This window comes from Mastigoproctus giganteus, chromosome 6 (assembly GCF_048544385.1).
Source record: "Mastigoproctus giganteus isolate SK-2022 chromosome 6, ASM4854438v1, whole genome shotgun sequence".
NCBI classification, from domain to species: Eukaryota; Metazoa; Arthropoda; class Arachnida; order Uropygi; family Thelyphonidae; genus Mastigoproctus; species Mastigoproctus giganteus.
In genome coordinates this window covers 70,751,541-70,777,960 of record NC_143580.1, presented here as the reverse complement: position 1 = coordinate 70,777,960, position 26,420 = coordinate 70,751,541, and the positions used below count along the sequence as shown (strand labels likewise).

The 26,420-nt window shown below is 38.1% G+C and overlaps 1 protein-coding gene across 3 annotated transcripts in view; it reads right to left on the bottom strand.

Moving 5' to 3' along the window:
• The window catches only part of LOC150084400 (cell adhesion molecule Dscam1-like), a 266,709-nt gene that overhangs the window by 102,535 nt on the left and 137,754 nt on the right, over window positions 1–26,420 (bottom strand). For all 3 annotated transcript variants that reach the window (XM_090376031.1, XM_090376032.1, XM_090376033.1), the window contains exons 3-5: window positions 21,235–21,399; window positions 19,486–19,635; window positions 3,887–4,004 (exon numbers count right to left, since the gene is read on the bottom strand). In XM_090376031.1, coding sequence (XP_090232157.1) covers window positions 3,887–4,004; window positions 19,486–19,635; window positions 21,235–21,399 — 433 coding nt within the window. The remainder of the gene's footprint in view (window positions 1–3,886; window positions 4,005–19,485; window positions 19,636–21,234; window positions 21,400–26,420) is intronic.

Here is a 26,420-nt window from a genome sequence, read left to right as displayed (position 1 = left end):
AATCTTGTTTTCGTTTGTTCTTGGCGCATACGCCATCTATGTACTCTTATTATTTATGAAAAAAAATATTATATGAAAAGCTGATTAATAACTTCCTCGTTTTTATATTAATGCAAAGAGTTATCGAGTAACGTCACAGATGCGTTATTGGAAAAAAATGACGTTAATCGAAACCGATTTTTCAACATAAATGCAATGGCAGAAATTCTGGTTTCGTTTTCAACTTATAGGACTTATTTTCTAAATAAATAAGGCCAAAAGCCGCCACATTACCTCAAAAAAGGCAGTTTGCTAATCACACCAATCGTATTAATCTAAATATATAAAAAAAAGCATAGGGTGGAGGACCCCTTACATGCATCAATCTGATATTGTGTAGAAATTTTACCACGAGTTGCCTCGGTGTTGTACTATGTGCTTTAAACATAAAAGCACTGCTCCAAATACAGTCTACTTCTTCATATGGAGCATTGGTTTTTATTTAAAGTGTGTAGTGCAATACCGAGGCAACTCGAGACGAAGTACCTACACAACTTGATTGATGTCTTTGCAGTAAACTTAGTTTGCTGACAGTCACATAGAAAACTGTTGAATGTAGGAATTATACACTGGTGTGCAAAACTTAAGGACCAGAACTATTTCTAAAGGTTACAACCACAAAATCTTTACTTAAGGTACTCTTTACTGATGAGAGTAGATTAAGTCTCAGCAGCGATTCTGGACGACAGCTAATCTGGCGAAAGGTTGGCACACGGTATCACCCCATAAACATCACTGAAAAGGATCGATCGGCGGTCGAGGTGTTCTCGTCTGGGGAGGCGTTATCTTGGATGGACGCACACAACTCCAGATACTGGAAGGCGGTACTGTAACTGTACTGAGGTAATCCTTCCCCATGTGCGTCTGTTCCGAGGTGCCATTGGTCCCGGTTCGTGTTTATGGATGACAACGCCACGCCCCATCGCACTGCAGCTGTTGATATGCTTTTGGAAAGTGAGGACATTGTTCGTATGGATTGGCCTGTCCGTTCCATCGATCTAAATCCCATCTAACACATATGGGACGCTCTGGGGAGACTCCTAGCGGCACGTCCACACCCACCAGAAAATGTTCACCAGCTGAAGATTACACTGACAGAGGAATGGACGATGTTACCGCAAGAACGTATCAACAAGATTGTTCTAATTATGGACAGTTGGTGCAAAACCTGCATCGACATTAGGGGGTGGCTATATCTCCTACTAAGGACCACCTCTTCCCTTTGTTCCATCTTTGGCAGTGATGCATCTGTATCATGGCAGCCAGTGCTACGTTGCCATTTTTGAATGAAGTCCCTCTGTACCGTTTTGTTTCCGTTGTTGTGTCGGTGTTGTTTCCTTCATCATTTCTGTACCTCACGAAGTTCCTTTGGTATGCTTTTCCCATATCCAGACCACTCCTATGAGAAGCTACAGGTTAAAATCTGACTGGTCCTTAAATTTTGCTCACCAGTGTAGCATCTAAGTTTTTAATTCAAGCTTTTCTGCCATGATTTCAAACTACATAAGGCTTTTTCAGAAGAATATTTATCCGTGTTTCTTTTCCTTCCTTTATTCCAGCTAATCCAGTTCACGTATTTTTCTAGATATTTTATTTGCAGACCTTGCATTTTGCAACAAACCGTTGGTTGAAAGAAAATTTTCTTTGTAGAATTAAGAGGGATAAAAAAAAAAGCTTATTAAATTGGCTTCCTTTGGTCTGCGCGTAGAGTTAGATTTGCCTGAAATGAGCAGAGCAATGTGAAAAGGAAAAAAAAAAAAAGGAACTTTTAAACGTGAAAATTTACCAGTTGTTGATAGTGATAAACGTGTTTCACTTACAACGTGAGAGAAAGAAGGCACGAGAGAAGACGTAGCATAATTTACATAAAAAATCCCGCCCACATTTGTGCACGTTCACGCACGAGTGCGTACGTGAAGTGCGTTCGAAATCTGGCCAGAAATATAAGATGTAGCAAATGCGACAATTAATTTTCAACGTTTCAGAAATGAAATTTTTCTGGCCCGGTGTAGTATTTTGACAAGTATGATTTGTATTTCTGCAGATGTACGTTTGTAAAGGCACACTGCGACAGTTTATTTGCGTTTGAAATATGGACTGTGGCAATGTTATTGATGCACTTTAATGTGTAACGGATATATCATTTTACTCTGGCAGGTAATTCGTAAAGTTCCTTTTTATTCAAATATCTAATTCGTAGTTTTTCACACTAACCTTTGGCTTTTCTTATTACCATCTCTGGATTGTTCACAGTACAAAATAATGCTTTTTATTCCATATTTAGCAAAAGATATGAAGTTTTAAGCCATTGTGTCTTGACGTTTGTATAACTGAACAAAGGATTGCCCAAATAGATATTTATTTTTTTATTTAGTACATTTTTCCGTTAAACATTATCAACTGAAATCGTTATGTCCTTTAGAGCAGTCATTTTAACCTCTTCGAAGGTACAGACAATCTTCGGAAATATTAGTGGAAAGCCGGTGGTTGAATTGATCACTGACATTGGATCAGAATGTCTTTGATATGTCTGTACAATGTTGAGTGACATACGCACTGGGAAAACAAAAATGAGAACAGGAGTCTCTTAGAGGCCAAATGGCTGCAATAAGTATGATGAACAGCTATACGGACAAACAGAGTAGGTCAGTCTTGTTGTGCCTAAAAATCAATTTAGGCACAACAAGACCCATTTACAACTAAATTATGCTGCGATATTGAAGAATCTGGTGGAAAGCTTCGACTAGAATGGCGCCACCAAGACTGGATTGTGGAACGGTGGATAAAAATCATGTGGTCTGGCCAGTCTCGACCTTTTTCACCAATGGTAAGGTGAAGCATCCAGATTACTCTTATTCACCACTCAAGCGACTAGATGTAGTATCGGGTTCGATGTGTATTCCATTTGTACGGACTGGGTTCTCAGAAGAAGCCATTAGAAGGTCACGTAGCCCCTAATGAATATCTTTTTGTCGTATCGGACCAACTTTATCCTGCAATGTTTCTAATTTTTTGGCCAATGAGTGTATAAAATAAGGATGTAAGTCCTACCATGGCTAAACTGTATTATTTACAGACAGACTTACAGCATTTTTAAATTATTTTAGGTGAGTATGGGTGGGATGGAGATGAAGAGTGTTAAAAATTCAAATAGCAATTCAAATTTCTGTTTATATTTTTAATTGGCTTATGTTAATGAGAGAAATAATTACGAATAAATGTTTTTGTTGCGTAACAATATCAAAAGCGAATACTTTGAACACTAGTTTTCACTCGAAGATTGAATTATGTTAACAATAAGGTGGAATTAAAGCCGTTATTATGAATGCAGTAGAATCTCTGTATCCTCGATGCAGTTATGGTTGAAAAAAGTTTCGATATCTCTAATAATTTATCAGTACTCTAAGCATGGAGCCTCAGAAGCTATTTTCACTTTCTTGCTGTGTCCCATGAAAATTTCAAATATCCGAAAACCGGAGCCAATAATTAAAACGGTAAGAAATTTTGAAAATTTAAAACGCAAATTCAGTTTCAATAGTAAATATAGCATATAAATTTGAATATCTAATCTTTTATTTATTAAAATTTCCCAAGGTTAATCATAAACATGATTTTAAGTGAATTCAATAAAAGGAACTCCCGCATTGAAATGTCGAATTCCAGTAGAACTCTCGGATCCAATACCGAGTGCCACCGTCTTCAGTTTATGAAAGTCTTATTCTGATGAGGCTCTTTCTTAAGTAAAATATAAATATTAATTCAGATGTAAGAAGTTTATCATATTTTTCTGCGCAGAGTTTTGGAGATTCTGTTTAATCCAAACTAAATAAACACGTAATCTACGTACATGTAATTTGGCGGGGGATAACCCTGAGCTACACACGGTATGAACACTGCGCTGTCTTCTTCTCCTTTTAAACCTGACTGGCTGAAGGTAATCCTTGGCAGCGTTGTGGCATGAGATTCTGAAAGATAGAAGTAAACACAATGATGATAATGTACTACTACTGATAGAAATTATAAAAATGTTGATAACTAAAATACATTGCTTCGAAAAATAGAAGAGCTGCTCACTATCTTTGAAATTCCAGCCCTTTTGGCTGATATAGTGGCTGCGACTTGAAATAGTCCGGGTTCGATTCCCGGAAGAACTAGAAAAAGATGTGATTTAGCCTCATTTTGAGGGCATTGTGCGTAAGAAGTATTTATCCACACAATTCAGGCACAGGTTAAGAAGCCCTCGTTCACTACGAGTTTGTTAAAATTAAATATAATGATTTCTTAGCTAAATAAACTGTAGGTCACTGAAACTGATGAGGAATAACTTTCTATGTAAAAAGACTAACGAAACATAATCCTTGCTGCTTCTGCTCAGTTATTTGTTTTTCTTTCAATCTTGTGATCGAATTTTTATTAAGAAGGGTAGTTTTATTACTGAGATAATCACAGTGCACTCACGATATTGTATTTCCTGAGATTAGAAAATTTATTTATATTACACAAGCTCTTTGTGCATATATAGAGTGTTTCAAAAGGCTCTTTGCCATAGGAAAACTTAATAATCTTATTATTTAGAATCGAAAGTAGGAGGACACAGCGACAACAGAAGCCCTTGATGCCAGTTTGTCGCGAGATCTTGTCTTATTATGTTATATTAGCTGTCACGACTTCATTCATTATTGTGTGTCCCTCTTTGGTTATCTATTTTTCAATAGCAAGAGTGTGAGACGAAGAGAAAGCTCAGCTGGGGCTGCTTCGTGCTACAGCTAAGAATCAGCAGGAGTCCTGCGAAGAATTTCATCGACTCCATCTTTAAAAGCCAAGACCAAGGACTCGAAGAATACACAGTTTCCCCTTCTGGAACTCCGAGTTTTCATTCTGAAGGACAATCAAACTGATTACTTGAATATAACCAATTTACAGAAAAGGTATATGGACGCCTGACAGTCTTGGTTACCTTGTCTCATATTGAAAACGTCCAACCAAATCCATCTCTCTCACAAACTCCACTCTTTTCATTTCTCGTAAAGCAGAGCGTGCAGAAGTCGCGCGTCAGCAAATTAATTTTCTTCTCGATTCATCCAGAGCACTAGAATTCCTTGGAATTCAAAATCCTTTTCGTGTTTGGGATGGACGTAAAAATACATCATTCCATCTATCATTTTTCAAACATTTCTGATGTGCGTATCGAATTTGAAAAGAGGCCAAATGCCATTATTTGTTTTTAATGAGCTGGGACTCGGCAGTTCCAGTTTCTGAAGTGTTAAGTATTTCTTTTAAACTTTACGCCGTTTGACTCAAAATACCCGTATGCCCACTGCAGTGGTGTCAAGAATTTGACAAATGTTGGAAGCCATTGTTCCTGTATTTAACGCTCTTTCACAGCGACAATCAAAACATTCACTCAGGCTTTACGTTTGCGGCAAAACATTAGTCTTCATAACACATGTCGCTATTGCTTGTGTCGGCATTGTTTTTTTTTGTTTTTGTATTTTAAATCTTCCTGTCGCAGAACCTCGGCATCTTTTCACGAGAGTTACGGGATAGTGCGGACTTTTCTTCTTATTTCAGTATTGTTCGAGAGCGTTTTAGAAGCTCCCAGAGGACTTTTCTTTTTCTTATTACTTGAGAGTTTTCTTGTTTAATGTCCTTCTCCTTTTGAGGAATGAGAAAGGTAGAAATGGGAATTTTGTGTTAGTTTTAAAGGCGAAAACTATGCATATTGGCAGTTTTATTTCGAAGGTATGAAAAGGAAGTTAACTATTCTATAATTATCTGTCATTTTGTACACTTTCTAAGGAAAAAGTATCAGGAAGAAAGGTAGAAGACTTTCTTGTCCTCTCATGTGTTTCTGTGGTGCGCAGAGTTCAAAATTATTGCATTAAAGCAATGGTTTAATGCAGTCAGATATGAAGTTTTCTGAGCAATGTAGACAGGCTGCTAGGGCAGGTCATGGGGTTTTGTCAATGATATATAGGAATTTTGCTAGCAGGGAAAAGGAGGTGATTGTCCCTCTTTATAAGGCAATGGTCAGGCCACGCCTTGAGTACTGCGTACAGGTCTGGAGGCCTCATTTTAGGAAGGATGTAGATTTGCTTGAGCGTGTACAGAGAAGAGCAACACGATTGGTGAGGGGAATGAAGGGATCCTCTTACCAAGAGAGGCTTAAGTTCTGCAAATTGCAGTGGCTGGAGACTAGGCACCTGCGCGGTGATCTGATTGAGGTCTATAAGGCCTTGAATGGGTTGAGCACGCTGAATTCTGATGGGATCCTCCCACTTGTTCAGAATACGAACCTACGGGGACATAAGTTCAAATTAAGAAAGGATAGATGTAGAATAGATGTGCGGAAATTTGCCTTTAGCCAGCTGGTAGTTGATTGGTGGAACAAACTTCCATCTGTCGTTGTGGAAGTTGATAGGTTAAATAAATTTAAGGAGGAACTGGACAGGCAATTGGAGGGTATGGTGTGATTTTTTTTTTTTTTTTTTTTGGCTGATGCTGCATAAGCTCCTACACTTGCTTTCTTGCATCAAGTGCCACTACTACTACTACTACTATCACACCAAAGCAAACTTTACCTTAACCACGAGTTGCCTTAGCATTGAACTACTTTAGAAAATAACATCGCCGAAAAGTTAATTTAGAATTTATTACTCCAAATATCTAAAGCACTATACTTTTCTTTTTATTTCTAAAATTCATTCAAGAGAATCTAATCGTGTATTTTTGCATCAGATGTGCTTCAAAGAGCATTTCCATTTAGGGTTCTGAAATTCGCTATTGAGGGACACTTTTTCGCTGACAAAGCCGATGTAGCGAATTAATGATCTAAGTTACGATGTGAAATTTAAACTTTTATAAAATAAAATTCTAATAAAAAAATCTCTCTTTAATAAAACGACTGTAGACAGCCATATTTAAAAAGTTCTTTCTCGACAGCTGGATAATGCCTTTTGAATAGACAAAATGCTGCTCTGATTGATTTAAATCGCCTTATAATGTTTTACAAGATGGCGTATCCTAGCTCTCTTTTCCACGTTTATCTCTCTTAAAACTTGTACACGTCTCTTTCGTTTTTCACTTCATTTATTTTGTATCTTCCTCTCATTCTATATTTTTAACTTAAACTTTCACGCTCTCTCGGTCTTTGGACTCTTAATTTAGAATCTTTTCCACTATGGGCTGAAGCACAGACCAACTGTAATTAAAGTTTAGCCATTTAAATAAACAGGTCTTCCGTACATTCTACCAACGGCAAATTTCGGTAAAGAATATGGGTCCACACTGAAATTCTGAAATGGTAATTACCCGCAGGATTTCTACCAGTAATGGAACCGACTGAATACACATAGAATAACCCACGAACTCCCCAAAGTGACGACACGGTCCAATGTACATGAGGCGAGAGTTTCCATGACCTATGCGTGCAAATCCATGCACAGACTTCATCTTCATTATCCACTCAGTATGTTACCTGGCAATTAAAGCTGTCCAATTTAGCAGATTACAGGTAACCGTCCCTTTAATGTCTCAACAGAAGAACTTGCATTATAGAATACACGGATGGAGAGTTAATAGTTCAGCGGGTGTTTATTACGAAAACAGTAGCTTTCAGTGTTGGATTTTAGTAATATGGCTCCTTAGAACAGCAACGGACATGAGTTGATACAGAATATTGAAGAGGTGGGTGCTGTCTCTCAGAAAATCGGAGAGTAAACGAAATTGTTCCAGAAACCATGGCAGCCATATTGGAAAATATTTTGAACAATTAAACGTCTAAGAAGTTTCCTCAGAGAGGTCTATATTTCCATTATTTCATTTACCATTTAATCAAGCGCGTACTCAGTTTATTTATTTAGAAAATTGTCCACCAGGTGGCAGGGCTTTGCCCACATGTGGAGAGTCGATATTATTATTGCAGCGAGCATCGATTACGAAGTTATTATTCCGAGTGAATAGTTTAGGACTGTTCTCGCGCATCTAGTATTCGGCCGTTACAATTAGAACGAGGGCGTTGCATGGTCTGCTATTCAAAGGCAGTACACCTGTTGACAAAACTGCGATATTAGAGAGGGTTAGGGTGCATCGAATTGCCATGATAGGACCAGCCAGTGTATTAGTCAGATGCACATCGCATTGGACCACTTAAATGTGTCATATCGAGCCATTCTGTTCTCTCTCTCTCTCTCTCTCTCTCTCTCTCTCTCTCACACACACAATCACATTGAATGCGCCAAGGCAGAAATACTACAACACCTTATTCTATTTCGAAAAGCGCCAAAAGTAATTGGGTCCAAGTACATCTTACTGAAGGATTCTCTAGGATTCTCTCACCAACAAATCTTATAAGATATTTGAAAATGTTAGTCTATTTCAGCAGCTTCACTAACTTCTGTAACTCCTTTCTTTCTTTGCCAATTCTACCAAAAGAAAAGGCAAAGTACGTACGAATCGTCTTAAGCCGTTTGCGTCTTAATCGTAATTAAATTAAAACACGCGTCGCTGGTTGATTGTGATATTTAACGAATCCAGTTCAAAGTGAAAAATATTCGCGTTGGATTTTGGTGGTGACGGAAGCAGAATGGCATTGACTCGTCCAACAAAAGCGCTTTAAAGTACAAACAACTTGGTTGCATCTGAGAATAATTACGGTTGCCGGAACAATACCTATTTTGTATTTGTTATTCGACTCTGACAATCATTTACCCAAACATAAGCGGCCACACAGGCAACAGGGAAATGCCAAGCCATCATTCAAGACTCGTGTTTAAGAAAACACGAAACAATGAGGTGGAAGGTGAATGCAAAGCTTCCATCATGCAAACCAAATGCTTTGCGGGAACATTAAGGGTTTCCCAAGTGCCATATAGTGTTCAGAGAATCGAAAAGACGGGGGTAATTAAGGATAAGAAGGTGTGTAATTATGGTCTCTCCAGATAGATGCACGGAGACTTCAAAGCAAGCGAATCTACATAACCAGATACAAAATTAAGACGAACAGAATGAAACTTTGTTTGCGTCATTGGTAATATGCCCTGTCATCGTCATTTGTGCACAAGATCGCTAATCTAAAATGGTATCTGACAAATAGCTGGCTCTTTTTTTTTATTTTTGGTATGGCCTTCTTCGGATAGCGAGAGATACTGAATAGAGATTTAATATGAAGGACAGAGTTGTAATTAAAGGAGGTTTAAGGGATTACACGCGAGCAGACCGCGATCGTATGGAATTCGTCAAGTATTAACAGACGTTGTCCGCCATTATCTTTAGAATCTTCGCATGTGACGTGTACGAAATTTAATTAGTTAATCTTAGATAATCTTTTGTGGTCCTCTGTTCGCAAGCGACAACGCTTAACTGACGCTGTCTCTTGTGGATGCTATAATTGGTTCAAGCCTATTTGTTTTAGACAGATTTTATTCGGTGACTGTTTTGACACGTGTTTTGCGCATCTGTCAGATGATTCTGATGTGTACAACTGATTTGTTAGATACGAATTTAACCGTATGCGAATGTCACATTCATATTTTCAAGTGAAAATCTTTAAAGACGATTTAATTATTTATTATTTTATTAGCGAAGAAACAACTAATTCTCAGGACTGTGCAGGGTGATTTAAAACACCCTTTTATCTCTGTAAAAAAATGAACGCGAATCCAAGCCAATCTCAACGATATCTGCATTTTTTGACAACTGCGCAGAACGGAATTTTAATTATTTGCATTAGGAATAGGTTTGCTATTAAGCCACTAGGTGTCACCATTGTCTGTTGATATGGGAACATAACTAATAATTGTTGCTTAGAGAGAGTTATTAGTGCTTTTGTATGCTTTGTAGGACTGTAGACTCGTTGATATATATTTTTTAATTCATAGTAGAATATCTGAGTGCTTCCACCACAACAGTTTCCCGGAAGGGGCTTAATGCAGACTGGGTAAATAAATAATCCCGTTTTCCTATCAAAAAAAAAAAAAAAAAAAACACCATTCGTTTACACGACCATCAACAAAGATTGAAAAACAATGACCTACTTTGGTTTGTTTTTATCGATTCTTGCTATCGTTTCTTTCCTTTCTTTTTTTTTTTTTCGTTATTGTTCGTCCTTTCGACATGCAATCGGTATGCAAATAGCGTTTCCTAGCAATGAAATAAATTTAATATTCTTAAACCGAAAGAGCAGTGATTGCGACCCATCACTGGTATCGGACCGCTAACCAGCGTGTAGTTTCATGACGTATCACGTGATCTTTTAACCTTTGAGGGGGGAAATTGCGAGCGCTCTTAATACCAGTGTCGTGCATGTTCATCAGCCAGTTACTACATAAACAAAGTCCCGAAGTCAATTAAGTTATTTGAGGAGTTTGTCAGAAAGATTAACTAGGTTTTCAACCACTTAATGAGTTACTAATGTTTGGACCCACAGTTAACGTTCAACAATTGCAACGTAGTCCAACAGTTACTCTTGTGTAATTAGCAATTATTCACAAGCTCTTTCAAATCTCATTTAACTCTTTAAATTCTTGGAGTTTTCAATTAACTACACAATGTATTCGGATTCTCACTGCACCCCCTCTCGCACCTAATGAAAGTGATGCGTACACATTTTTACAAAAGCGGTCGTCGAGGTCACCACATCTGGTTGCTTTGTCAACATTAAGAGAAAGATGTCTCAAAGTGTTTTAATTAAAATAGTATTGTGGGGAGACGAAGCTTTTAGAAGTCATTTAATACTGGTCAGTGTTCGCTAACAGTGTTAAATGGTAAAGATTAGAACTGCGAATCAAAACAGTTAAGGGAATATAATGGAGGAAAAGCGGTTTCGTATTACCGTATTTACTGGAGAAATTCTCCTACTAGTAAAATCATTCATGTCATTATTTAAATGCATATTACTTATACGCATTTTAACTTCTATTAATTTTACTGGTGACTACAGACGATATTTTTCCACCTCATGGTATTAATTCTCTGCTTATTCAAAAACAAACCAACTCCGCATGTTTACTGGAGGTAGCATGATAAGCGCATCACAGATATTAAACTTATAATCATCTAGCCGATCAAGAACTTGCCATCGGTAATTAGTTTTTGTTCCGTTTGTTTTTATAAATCTTCATTGATGGCGCTGTTGCAGGTGTATCATGAACTGAAAGTGGCTCGTGATGAAGCAAAGATTTCTCGTGCCGATCACTATTTTTCGACAGGTGATGCCAGCCCTATGCTCCGTTCACTCCAGTGGATAAGCCAGAACAGTTTTCTCCACGTCTGTCATTAAAACCCTCCTCCTCATGGGCGTTTCATTTATTTTTACTTTGACATTTAAGTAATATAACACGGTATTGTTTAGATCAGAAATAAAGAAGCACTGGAAAAAATTTGTAAAACTATATATTATTTTAAAAATAAAACCAAAATGCTCCACCGAACTGCTTATGTCTTTGCCACAGAAACAGGACCTCTCATATCCAGAGCTGCCAGTATCATGTAGGCGTAAATAATTACAATTATTAATTTATTTAAAAAGAAAAGAATTAAAACAAATAATATAATGCAACTACAAACAAAAATAACAAAATCATTTTGAAATTCTGGAAATAAACTTTAAATTCTAAATCACAGTAATCGTACTCTATCATAACAATAAAATAAAAGGAAAATTATAATGTTAAAAAAATTATACACATTTATGTTTTCTTGTTTTAAGAAATGCGAATTTATTAATTATTTCATTTATGTTTATTTGTTTCAAAAGATCATTTTCTATTGAAAATATTGACAAATTAGAGATTTGTTGTTGATATATATTTTTGATTAATTTTAATTTTTAAAAACTCCTTTCACTTGAGGTAACTCAAACTGATAAAGTTAGAAAAAATTCTTAATGCAACTGCTACATTTGGAAAAGTGTCTGTGCATCAATTAAATTAAAGTCAGACCCGAGTCCCTGTCTGTTGAATTCTTGATGATTAGGGAAATTTGGAGCTTAACTTCGATAGGACTTTGAATTCTAATTATCCTGTTCACCAGATCCAACACCCATTTCAGAAGACTCTTCTGTGGAAGTTGGTTTGTAATTGGTAGGTCTGTCTGACACCGGAATAAAGATGGTATGTTGCGATACACTAAAGCTTTTCTTTCCACAGACTTTTTAAACTTTGATGCATCATATCATATAAAAAAAAGTAGCGGTCATCATAAGAGACAACCTGACCATGAAACAAAAAACGAGTTTCAAACACAATTCTGATGCCTTGTGGCCTTAGCTGCCTGGATATCAACTCTAAAGGAAATAAATGAAACTGGAAGGAGCCTTTTACGGTAAACATCGTAGAAGTGCTTCCTCCTTTCTATAATACGGTGTTTCCTCACAGTAAATGCATTTAACCAACAGAGTCCCTTTAATATGGGAATTTGAATCATAAAGATGAACTAAAATCTTTAAGTTATTTTTGCAGCTAATTTTGCGTTAAGCGGTAACCGAAAGAAAAAAAACCCACAGCAGCTAAAGAAAACTTACATCTTTCTTTTGCTTCAGAGGATTGTGTGCCGTTCAGTTGGATGACGAGAAGTGACACGTGCCTCTGCATTGCAACCGGGATAAGCGTGAGTTTCTTAAAAGTAGTCTGCAAAGATTTTATATAAGCTATTGAAGGCAACATTTATACAGTGACCTAAATATAAGGAGTTGCTGTTGTGAGTTTTTAGAAGCAATCTATTCGCCGAAGGATCAAGAATGATGAGCAATGAACTTGATTATAACCATCTCAACCGAGGTCAGTGCCTCGGTGAAATGTTTTTTTCTTTTTCTTCAGAGCCACGAAGAAATATGGGCTCAGCTTGGTGACAGCCATTGGAAGGCTATTTGATGGTCTTTAAAACGTCAACACTTTGACAAGTTTGCTGATTTCAAATTTCATTTTTCACTTTTTTATTTTGCATCCAAAGAAGTGTTATGTACTCACCAAAAGCCCAGTTACCTTCTCTTCAATTTTTAAATAAACGAATCAAAGCAATTTAGAATAGAAAGTGGCAAATGGAAGATGTAATCAACCCGTTGCATATCTCTCTCTCTTTCAGATTGCTGTTCAAAACGTGGTACATAATTGCCCATGCGCCAAACAACGTTGATTAATCGTTGAAATAAAAATGTAGATGATTATGATAAAAAAAAAAACACTGTACTCCCACAAATCGAGAATAAACTGCTTTGAAGCTTTATTGAAAAATCCTGCCGGTTAGCGCAATGGCTGCGATCGCAGTTTTGCACCTTGCGGAAAAGGTCCGGGTTCGAGTCGTTTAGACGAGAGGAACTTTTGCGTTTCCCTTTAAAAAAACACTTCGGATTTTCATCCAGCAGAACAAGTAAACGGACCTTACAATACATGTAATTTAAAAACATGATACATCGACACCTTGTGGCTTTAGTTGCCTTGGCTAAAAAAAATAAACCAATAACTAACCATCCTAAAATTGACCTCACTTTCTTACTTAGCCTATCTATCATTCCAGTGGAATATTCCCAAGTCCTTTGCATAGTTGAAGCTATTTAAAATATCGATAGCTCTAAAATGAACCTTTTTACACTTTTAGATCAACTTAACAATATAGATTACGCAATCTATAAATTCTGATCGGTATCATTTGATGAGAACTTAAGTTATATTCGGTGACATTTAAAATCAACTATTTAGAGCTCTAACATTTCACTGAATCTTGTGAAAAATGGCATTTTAGCTGGAGGCGCTAAGTGAATCGATATATTCCTCCAAGAATAGATCTCTTTTACTTCTCTGCCCAGTATGTGGGAGGTTCGGTATTAAAACGAATAAAAAGTGGTGACAAGAATATGGACACATTAATATTCCTGATGTAAAAGTTTAATGATGGTACGTTAGTTGCATCAAAGGATTATCTTTCGTCAGTGTAAAAATTTAATGGACAAGAAAGTTTTCGCTTGCATGAGTAATCATTTAGTCGATTATAAAAGAGGGGCTGTTTGAGGGGACTTTGATGGGGTTTTTCAACTTGCCGTTTTGTACGTTAAGGTAGCTTGTGCCTCTAAAAAAAAGGGGGAAAAATGGCACAGGTTTTTCCTCTGCAGTCCTGATGTACGATAGCTACTTTGGCTTGTTAGAAAATGCTAGCAAAGCATTAGACCTGTAATATCCCTAAATACGTTTTATAATACTTAATTTTATATTTAATCTTTAACTAAAAAATTATAATTTTTGTACTTAATAAAAATAAACTAAATTTTTATTAATTATAATTTTAACCGATGCATATTTTAATTTAAAGTTTAAGGCTTTTAAATAGAAACAGCAATTGAAAAAAAAAGTTAAATAAACTACTTTACCAAAATATTAGAGGAAGGAGCTACTTCTTTAGAAATTTTGCAAGCAACAGTCTTCTGTCTTTCGTACTGAGACTTATTTTTAGAAAGTGTTTATAATACTTTGGTCCATATTATTTTGTGGTATGTTATATCTGCACTACGTGCAGGCAGAAAGCTCATAATATCTCATGGACAACTTTATTCCCTCAATCTGAGATCTGCTAAATATAGCCCTAATTGATAAAAATTCCTCCATTCTGACGAGATTCGAATCCAATCTTCTCCAAATGGTAGAGAAACCGTTTAAGGATTGCATAGACAACAGTCCCCCTTGGTATTGATTCCATAGGTATTCAAAGTGAAAATAGTGCATTCTACAAGGTTTTCCATATATTTAGATAAACACCGCTTAGTTATATCCAAGGATTGACAGCGCTCTCAAAGGATATTGAAAGAACTAGTACTGCGAGATGAGAACGTTGTCCACACCAGAATACTGTTGTCATGGGCATATACAAAGGAATTGTGCACTCTGGATCCAGTGGATCAGTGTGGATAAGGCCAGAGTTAGCTTTGTCTTGAGCGGGAGGGGTTTTATGGCCATTTTTCACACTGTAATCAAGTCGCTCCAATTTGGACTGAAGTGCGTGGCGTTTACCTCCTCGAAAACTGTTTCTTTTCTCCTTTTCGTAAAGAGGAGACCCGATATAGAATATAATGAATATTCTATGTTGGGTCTATAACATAGAATATTCATTCTAATTTGTAATTATAAGATGTATTGGAACTTGGTGACTTTTGGTCTCCTCCGTGAAAAATCTCAAACAACTAACAATTATGCTTCATATCCATGTTTGTCCAGTGGAGCTAACCATTGCAAAATGAAATTCATCAGACTGCACAGACGTTTTCACTCCTCCAGCGATCACTGTAACTGTTCACCACTCCACCACAAATGGATATGTCAGTCCCACACCCAGCACGACAGGCATTCTTGGATTAAATTATGTGTGCTTAGTGCTTTTATTTCAGGAAAACTGTATTCAGAGATTTATAAACTACAGTGGACTCCCTAGGTGAGGAACTTTTCAGTACTTAACTGGCATTTTAAAACTTACCAGCGTTTTTTATCTGTTTCCTTTGTTTGCCAGACCTACACTGGTCACCATGTGGCTGGCAGCAGGGATATAGAGACGCACCGATCAGAACGCGGAGGGCACGTTGGTACCCTGTACTTGACTGGGGAGGGTGTCCCGATCTGTGATATCCAGAGCAAAAGCTGCTCCAACAAGCTGTGTTTAAAAGACAATGAATTATGTTTCAGCGACCCCCCCCCCATAAACTTTCCATGGTGGTGTGGACTCTTCTCTCAGGTGCATTTTTCGACATTTGAGATGTCACCATAGTCTTCGGCGCCCCCAGAAAAATCCATAGGAAAGTAATCCCACTGCTCTAGGGGTATTTTAACACTTGGCTGGTCTCCCCCCCCACGTGACCGTGGGCTAGCCGAAAGCGTTGCCAGGACACTGTGTGACAACCATACAACTCATGAACTTGTATGGCCTACCAACCTTACTCTTTTTTCAATCAGCTACAAGGATATATAAGCAGAATCCCGCTAATCCGAATACCCGATTTTCCGACCTGGCCAGAAATGCCTTCGGAAGCCCAACTCAAACCGAGGATAACATCGGGGAAGAACCCGAACCCATCCTGATTGATGGCACTAAGGACGACGTCGAGGAACAAAAGCCGGCCCCACTTTCAAAGAAAAAGAACAAGAAAACGGTTGTCCCGAAATCTGAACAGGAAACGAGGTCGCAATCTGACCCCAGCAAAAGTAATTTGGAATAACAAAATCAACTGACCGAGATGACTGAAGAAAAGCACACCCTAGACCTTACTTTAGGGGTCCAGTACCAGACCAGATTCTCATACTCAGGTCTGCTCTGTAGGAGATCTTCGCAGAACAATCGAGTGACAACAACGATTCGGCAGATATTGTCTCACTGTGGACAAAACTGGAAACTATGTTGTACAAAACCCACGTAGAGAACGAAAAAAAATAAATGCCACATTAGAGGCATACCTGCAAGGCGGGGAAAGAGAAATGCCACAGCGCGTCCCGACCTACTCAGAAGCGCTGAGGAGCAAAACCACCACTGCAAACATAAATGAGCCTGCAACAGTGTCTTCGAGAAGAACACGTCTACCAACACCCGACATAGTCATCCTAAAGCCAACAGGACAAGATGACCATACAAGCGAAGAAATGAAGGTAATGGAAAACCTGGGGAAAGACCTCGGAGCTACCTGAATTAAAGCAATAAAGAAAAGGAGAAACCCAGGGTCTCTGTTAACAGAAACAGAGACCAAGGAGGAAGCGGAAATAATCAGGTCCTGTGCAAAGATCGTAACCTTAGGCCTTACTGCGGGAAACCCTAAGAAGAAAAGAGCCATCTGTCATAATATTTGATGTGGGCCAAAACATCACCTCCGAGACTCTAACCAGGGAAATCTATAAGGAAAACCTACAGAGAGGACTACCGGAGAGGGATGAAAAGCTAATGGTCATGCCCAAGTATAAAACAAGGGCCAAAAGCAGCAGAAACTGTAACTGGGTAGTGGAGCTAGCCCCAGAGGCTTGGCAAGTCCTGCGAGAACAGCGAACAATTTATATAGAGTGGAGTAGCCACAGGTATAGAGAACACGTGGCTATAATAAAGTATTTTAGGTGCTGCAAATATGGACACACACTCATGTAATCAAACCGAATCGACGTGTGGCCACTGCTCCGAAAGGGCACAACTTCAGTAGTTGCCCAGACAAAGCAAAAGACCCCGTATGCGTCAACTGCAAGCTACTAAGGGTAGATTATACGCATTCCATAAGAAATCCAAAATGTCCGACATATCAAAAGTTCAAATGTACATACAAACTCAGAACCGATCATGGGTACGCAACGTAAAAATTATAAAGACGGAGTGCTGAAAATTCACCAAATAAATGCGCAACGTGCGAAAGCAGTGGTCGCCCAAGTATGCCTAAAAGCAGAAGACAATGCGGATCTCATCTTTATTCAAGAGCCCTACACTCACATGAAGCAGGTTAGGGGATACCCACTCAGGTTTAAAATAGTACAGAACGACGAAGATACGCCGTGGGAAGCAGTTATAGTCCGCAACCCAGAAATGACAGTGACCAAGATCCCGCAGTTATGCACGCCATGGGCATGTGGCAAAATTCCCATGAATTTATATAATTGCCTTAGATCCTACCTCTCTGACAGAAAAATCAGGGTAATGGCACCGTTCCGAAGCCTGACAAGATCTGTCCTGGGGCCGCTCCTGTGGAACATTATTTTTGATCAATTCCTGGCACTTGACTTGGGTGATGTCAACGCACAAGTTTTCGCGGATGATCTCGTCCTAACGGTGGCAGCGAGCTCTAGATCATAACTAGAAGCCCGTGTGAACCACCACGCACTACAAATACTCCAGGACCGAGCAACCCTGCATACACTGGAGATTTCCCCCGACCAAAACGAACTCAATTCTGCTGAGAGGAGCACTCAACAACAGACGGCCGCCCCAGATAAAAGTAAGGGGAAGCACAATCAAACTAGCAAAATATATGAAATACCTAGACATTATCCTAGATTCCAACCTGTCCTTTAAGCAACACCTCTTATATCTGAAGGAGAAACTGAGAAAATACGTAGCGCTAGTGGTCAGAGTAATACGCAGAGACTGGGGACTAAACAAAAGAACGAACATTATCCCTCTATTATAAAGCGATTTTCGCCCCAGCAATTAATTATGGGGCCTCAGTATGGTACGCCAAAGGAAGAACCGCCGTAAATAAAAGAATCCTCGAAACGACACAGCAAAAAATACTCTTCACCATCACCAGGACGTGTAACACGGTGAGTACCTGCGCGCTGCAGGTCCTGGTGGGAACTCTCTCTCTGGAGGTGGCGAGATGTGGGTTGATGTACTACCTGGCAAAGGGAACACCGATGATCACGTTTGACACTTTTACACTGGACCCTACAAACAACAACCGAACGGAAAAAACAGAAAATCATGGAACACCTGAAAGAAGCTTGGCAGAGGAGATGGCAAGAGACAACCAAGGGTGAAGTCACACGTAAATTTATACTCTACGTAGACAAGACCTATCCAATAGCCCCCGAATGGTTCTACTCGGGATTGAACACTACCTTCCTCCTGACGGGCCATGGGCCCTTTAATGCAAAACTGAATGCAGTCGGACTGACGGAGGACCCAGCTTGCACCTATGGCAATATGGAGACCTGGCAACATATGCACAAATGTGAATGCTATGAGGAACAAAGATAAGTACTCATCACCAGAATAACATTCGTACCAAAAGACAACGTATGATGTAGTCTTGAGGAGACACTCAAGACTACAGCATCAAAAATGGACATGCCGCACGACTAAAACCGATCAGAAGAAATTACCAAGAAAGATACCTCTCTATTACCTTGCGCAAAAATGAGGATGTGGAAAACCCCTGGTGCCGTTTGACACGAATACACTTGTTCTTGTCTCACTGCATCCAGTACTTTTACTAACTGATATTTTAATAGAAATTCTGTTGCCTTTGGAGATTATTTCCCGCATGCACACCAAAAATCACGTCAAGTGATTACGAATTGAAGTATCTGATCTCTTTTGCTCTTCCCTTAGTATAGAATTTAATGATAATTTAATATTTTGTTTCATTTCTAACTGTGGAGCATTTATAATAAGCTTGGATTTACATTGATCTCGTTGATTTAATGATTTTACAAAGCATTTCAGCTATTCGAAGTTTCCTGGAAAATTAGCATGATCAATATGTTAGAGAGAATTAAAATAACGAATGTCAGGCTGAAGATAACCGAAGACAGCATTTATGATTCTTTCATCAGTCAGATTGAGATTACATGATGCGGTTTTAACCAATATTCATATTTGTTAACTTCGGCTCTGTCTGGATTATTTGATTTACTCCGAATAGTAATAAATAACTAATAATCGTGCAGAAAATTGATAATAGAAATCCTGATTAAAATATAAATGCGAATGAAGGAACCTTACCTGTAACAATAATTTTACCGGATGTGGGGCTCACGATGATATTTCCAGACAGGGTATTACGAGTATGACAGCGATAGGTCCATCGATGTCTTTTATCATTGATTTCGTGAACTATGAGTTCACCTGAACGAAGAACAGTATACGAAGTACCTGAAAAACAACACCAAAAATAAATCTTTAAAGTTAAGAATTATATTCTTATATTTTATAGTATATTTTGTATACTTAATACAGGACCAGATCCATTGTACTGTTAGGTTTTTATCTCTGGGTCCTCTGGGTTTCTTCACAGAAGCAGAAAGCTTCAGTTCGCACAATTAACTCCAAAATATTTTTAAATATCATTTGGGTTTTTTAATTGGTGGAGAGAATTTGGAGTGTGCGCAGTTGCTCACTTTGATTTGAGGATTTAAGCACCAGTCCTCCATTTAGCAAATCGGAGAAGATAATCATATAACCATTTAAGTATACATTTTTAAGATTAAAAATTTGAACAATTAAAGTATTTATACTTCATTTAGTGTACTATTTCGTTTTTTAAAAGTTTTATTTGATGTACAGGCAGAGAACACCTATAAAAAAGCTACATTTGTATCGTGCATTATGAATTTACACCAAGCATGCGTGATGATGATAAAAGGAACTTTATAACCAGAAGAGGATGTATTTTATGGAGACTTTAAGAAGTACTTTGTGGGGATTTAATAGGCCATTATTGCAGTGAGCATAATTTTACATAAACAATAACTGTTTCACCCATCTACGGCAAAATAATGCATTGGTAAGTCAGAGTTATAAACCTTGCCATCTTCTCTTCCCTTCCCTCTTTTAAAGAAACCACCATGCAATTAACGTAAAGTGATGCAGAAGGAGTTTTTTTTACAAGGAGAAATATGATACGTTTTATGACTGTCGTTTCGAGAGATAACCTTAAAAGTTGCTTTGAAAAACTGGTTTATATTTTTACAAAGTAACATAAACTAGCATAAAGGAAGAGTTCTCTCTCTCTCTCTCTCTCTCTCTCTGTCCTTCCCAGTTATTTGTGTGATATTTAGACGTAGGTGCCAACTTCTTTAATAGGTAAGCTGACTTGACAGAGGAAATTTTTATCCTTTTGGAGAAAAAGCAGATGTAACTGGGCGTCTCTTATAGTGAAGCGAAGCATTGGACAGGCTAGATCCAGTGAATACGAGATTGTCTGCATTCATTGGATATTTATCTTGGAAAATAAAACAAGAGGCAGATGTTACGTGAGAAAGATATTAAAAAAAATGTCTTTTAGTGCTTCATATTTGATAGTCAACTGACTAAAGCATTGATGCTAATTTTGGGATGGCTTGCTGAATCTTTCTAAAAGAGCCAAATACAAGATTTTATGAAAATCCATCCACTAGGAGTCGAGTTACTACATTCAGACGGACGAACGGACATAGCGAAGACAATAAGCACTTTACGTATGTATGCTAGCGCTCCTAGAATTAGCATATATTTTTATAACGTTTTAAAAACAGAAACTTCAACAATCACAGTGAAACAGTCTTCAGGGAATAGCTTTTATACTATCTGCACAGAATGATGTGTTGATGATTCCATTCTAAAATTTAAGTGTTTGGTTAATGGAAATCACACAATATATTAACTTTTAATATTTGTTCTATCTGAACAGCGACAGTTTTCGTTCTGTTTGAAAGACATTTAATCACCACGTGCAATTTAATTAATTTTCAATAAGATTAGGTTAATTCTTACCTTTGTTTTCTGGAGAATGCTTTAGTATTAGCCCATCGTTTCTGGTCCACGAGTCTACCACTATATAGTCTCGAACAGACGGTGGCACATGACATCGAAGAACTGCTGTATTCCCCCTGATAACGAATTCATCGTACACTTGAGGCACGTAGTCTTTGTGAATAACTATGGAGAGAAAGAAGTATTTAGAAGTGGGTTAAACATTTTTGGAAATGCTCGTGCTCTCATAGCCTTTCGATGTACAGTAATCTGTGTCTGCTTCAAAGATAGTCCTGTTTTCGTTAAGAACCTTACAAAAACTAATTTCAATGAAGTTAGTTCATACGGCGTATTTCCGTTCGTAATATGGTTTGCAGCGGGTGAGTAAGAGCACAGCAGCCATCGCCATGACAACGGTGTTATGGTAGGTCGTGGTATGTATTTGTAACTCCGACCCCTCTCTCTTTCTGCCACAATCTTAATCATGCAGATTTTATGCATTTGGAGTCTGGATTTTCTGCTTGTGACAGGAACACAGGATAAAAGGGTCACTGGGGAATTTCAAAGAAAACTGAAGCAACCGCTTTCTCAACAGTGAATGAAAAAATAAATCGCTTTCTCTTCTTTTCCGTGAGCAGCAATCCCAATTTTGGTATTTTTATTGGGCAGGAAGGCCACGCCACGTATACACATATACACACATTTAAATTTCAGGGACTTGTTGTTTGAATTTTGAGGTGTTTTTATCGCAATAGTTTCTCTAGGAACAAGGGGGGAGGTTGCTTGTTGTGGAAAGTAACAGATTTTTCCCTGTATATTTGTAAATTGGAAAGATATTGGCGAAATGTTCACTTTCAAATTCAGATATATTAGCCTTTCGAATTGGGAATTCCATAAGCATCAGGTTTAGCTACAATTCATATTCAAATGTTTCATGACCTTAAATATTTCAAATTTCATTTACGCTTTACATATAATCAGTCCGCTTTATTATAAACTGAAGTCCTAGAAGATCACAGACTTAACCATTGAGCTGACTTTACGAAAGTCAGCCAACCAGCTTTATTTGGTTGTTTCGTTGTCTTCTGTGCAGTCTTTGTATTCAGTTTATTCTCTTTCAACAATATTTATCTTTTCTTTTTCTGTTTACAACAAAATCAACAATTCTTCTAAAAAAACACCGGTTTGATAGTGTCCAGCTACCGACTGCGAATTGTATTCCACTGGACTTGGATAACATTCCTTCGAAAGGTGATAAGTAAAACTGCCGTGAACTATGAGACTTCCACTTGTTTAGGAACATAAAGGGCAGTGTGTCATAACAACCAATAAATTATCTGCCTCAAGTACATTTGCTGTCAATTTTCCCCTGGTATAAATACTTCACAGAAGCGACCCATACTCTAATGACCTTTTCGAGTCCATATCATTACTATTCGGTTGAGTGAAGATCACACCAACGCATAGGCAAAGAAAAAAGGGCCTGGTTATTGGTATACTTCAGAAATAATTTAAACCTCGAATGAAGAGGCCTTTCAGAAATCCTCCAGTCGTTGACAGGATTCTGACACGAACGATGCACATCATTGGGAAGCAGTCAATATGAGCTCTGTTGACTGGAAAGAATCACTGATACATCGGCCTGCAAAGATATTTCAGTAATCTCTGTCTAAGCGTGGCCTATGGGGAATCAGGAGCAGCAGTATGTTCTTGTGAAGCATGCTTCGCTCTGCGTTGCTGTCCTCCCTATCTTTCTGCAATGTCGGCATTGTAGATGCCTGGTGTCATTAGTTTTGCTTTATGCCATGGTCTTAACAGTTACACGAAGGAAAATCACCGATAATTTATTGGAGAAGATCGATTTTTTTTCAGACCTCGGTTTCCAGTTTTGACATTTCTTGGTTTCACGATGTTGCCCAGACTATACAATGTCCATTGAGTTGTCGCTTATTGGAGAGCTATTGCTCTAGGCTATGATTATAGCGAAATGTTTTAGGGTGTACAAAGCCGCTATGCGGATTTATTGATCCAAGAATACTCCATCAAATCTCCTTTTGCATGACATCTTTACTGGTTGCAATTTTTTTTTTTCCGCCCAATGTTTACTTGGCCAAAAGAAGTGAAAAGGTGAGAGAAAAAAGATTTGTTTAAGCCTATGCTCCTTGAGAATTGCTAGGTCAAATTGTCTGTGATTGAGGTGGAATTGTCACTGAGTAGGGTTAGACATTTTAAATCGTTCTTGGTATCTTTCGATGAATGTGCTTTCATTTGTCCACCTTTTGTCATCATTGTGATATTTATAATATCATCGTGTCCATGAATGCGTGTGGGATACTCTCCCTTCTTCTGATGCACATTTTTTATCCTGTGAGGAAATAGCTCCTTCCTTTGTGCTCCAGATAAAGTGCACACTGAGTGTATATGCTGCATGTATTGATTAAAGCGTTCAAAGAGGTGTCTGAATACAACATTATTAGAAAAAAAAACTGTCCCATGAGACAAAATTTCAGTATCTCTGAAGGAAAAAAAAGAACGGGTTGAGCATTAAAGTCTCAAGGCCTTAGACGTAGCCAACGACCGTTAAGAGGGAAAGAAAGTGTCAGTGAAGACTTATATTTGAAGTAGAATTACACGAACAGATTGGTACTGTAATGTTAGATAGTTTTAATCGCGCAAAACACCTTCCACTTAATGGAAACATTCTTTCAAGACGCAGTTCACGATCGAACTTAAAATTGATGATTTTCCCGAAAGTAACGGATGGTTGGATCGATTGCGGAACTGGAAAAACATTGTCTTCCGTTGTGTGCAAGGTGAAGGTAGCGAAGTGAAAGAAAAATAAAAAAAGAGAATGTCACCAGCTAGACGACATGCCTTTTCAACATCGTGCATGTCTGCGAAACCACAATGTGGAAGGATGCGGTTTGCTTTTGAAAGCTGTTCTTTGATTAAACCAGCGAAAAGCAAGCTAAAAGGAGAACGTATTCAATGCTCGTGGTTTGTTCAATAAATCTGCAGTTTCTCGGCATTGGTATATGTAAATCTACTGGAAAATGGATACTTTGATCTGTGGTTTTCATGAGCGAGTTCATTGATCAGACGGGATTGATATTCGAAAACGGCATGCTCCATAATGGAGTGGAAAGCCACCAAATGTGTCTGTAGTATTATTGTATTGTGACTGATTTTACCTATTCATCCATAGGAGAGGAAAAGAGGAACAGTTGCTATAGCAACCAGTTACTAAGAGATTGCTATTCATTTCTACAATTATATTTATGTCAAATATTGGCAGCAGAGCCTCTCAAAATGAAGGGTTTCCGCATTTATACATACTCTTCCCATCATGCATGCACTGCGATAAGCTGTTCATCACTGCTTAGAATTTTTACTGTGATTAATATGCTATTTTTATATTTTCCGACAAGTGAACAGCGCATTACGCATCTAAATAGGGCATTATTAGTTGCTAGGCAACGATTACATGCATACATAATGAGCATACGTACATAGATATGCCTAAGCTGCTGTTTGTATTGTACGCATTTTTGCTTAATTAATCAGTTTTATTTATTTAATTACTAATATAAAATTCATTAATTAAGTAAAAAAAAAAAAGAAATATAGAGACAGTGTCCCTAAGGCTTATCTTTGTCTCTCATCAAAGAATTATGAGCCAATTGAAATTAAACGTTGAAAAGTTGCCAAGGATCCCTCTGAGGCTGATAGAACATGATCGTTGGCAAGACATGCGGTCGTTTAATGTTATTGGGTTTCCAAACAAATGAATGGTGTTGACACGAAGCTCCGTATCTGGCCATCCTTTAAAGACACGCTGATAATTAGAGAAATAACTGTCTGGTTGGTGGCACTTATTGTGGTTGTTGTAGGGTTTTAGGCACATGAACAACTCTAGAAATAACTGCGCCTTTGTGTATTATGCATGCATAAGTGTGTGTGTTCATGGGCCAATTTGTATGTTCTGTGGGCCGAAATACCCGGAATCTCTGACGGTGGAAACCCGACTCCCTCCATCGAAAGACCTTCGAAATTCCTCCACTCTAAGACGGAATCGAACTCAGAGACCTCTGCCAACAAGTGAAAAAATAGCAAAACCACTATGCTGTCAAGAAGGACTCGATACTTATGATTCTCCAGTGGAAGGTGCTGCTTGTTTTTCGTCCAACATTGAGACAATTGGCGTTACACCTCGATCTCAAAGAAGTCTAGTTTAGCGAATAAAATTTGTATTCCACACAGCCACGAAAACTCTCCTCGTGTTGTGAACGAATTTACGTTACTGATTTTAAAGACACCCATATGTGCCAAGCAATAATTTTATCGCTCACGGATCAGTAAATTGATTTAATTATCATTGTTTATGTTTTAAAGACATCAGTTTAAAAAATATGGCGGCGTGCTTGGAACTCCGACTGATTCGAGATTCAACGTGTATCGAATATTTCTTGAATACACAAACCGATATGCGTGTATAAGTGCATACGGTTTCTCTCCCGATGTTTTCTTGCCGTTTTTTAGGTCACTCGTTCATACAGGTGTGGACTTGCCATGTGTTTCATCAACAGAGAAGTCATTTTCGTACTTTTCATCCAGAATCATCGTATTAAACTAGCAACACGCTACTTCTGAAGCCTTGCGATCTACTTCCACCGTGTATAATAACTCACCCTGTGTGTGTGGGCATGTGGCGAGACTTTTTCTCTGGTTGACACATTGCTTGTAGTGTGTATTATCTGTTTCATTCCAAAATGCTGTTAGCATCAGCAAAATCGTTACGAAAATAAAAAAAAGGGAACAAAGAAAACAAAGCAATCCTTATACAAACTTAATTAAAGTTCCTGCAAAACTATCACTGCTATCTGTAAGTCTCACCACTTTGACAAATAACTGTGGTACATGCAAAAGTCAAAAACGCTATCATCCCGGCAATGTTTTCTCTTGAAATCTCGACAGAACACGAAAATGTGCAGTTCTATGGTAGAAACGAGACAACCATTCGATCATCCCGGCACTGTTTGATTTCGGTTTCTATGACAACGGAACCATGTGGGACTTCCGGAGCTAAAAGTGCTCGGTGTTTTGTCTGATGTTTCGGTTGCGATTGCTGTGTCTTCGCCCGGATTTTTTTCCCTCTCAGGACCCACTTTTCACTGATGGTCTCTGCCAGATGGATCTTTTTTGTTTGT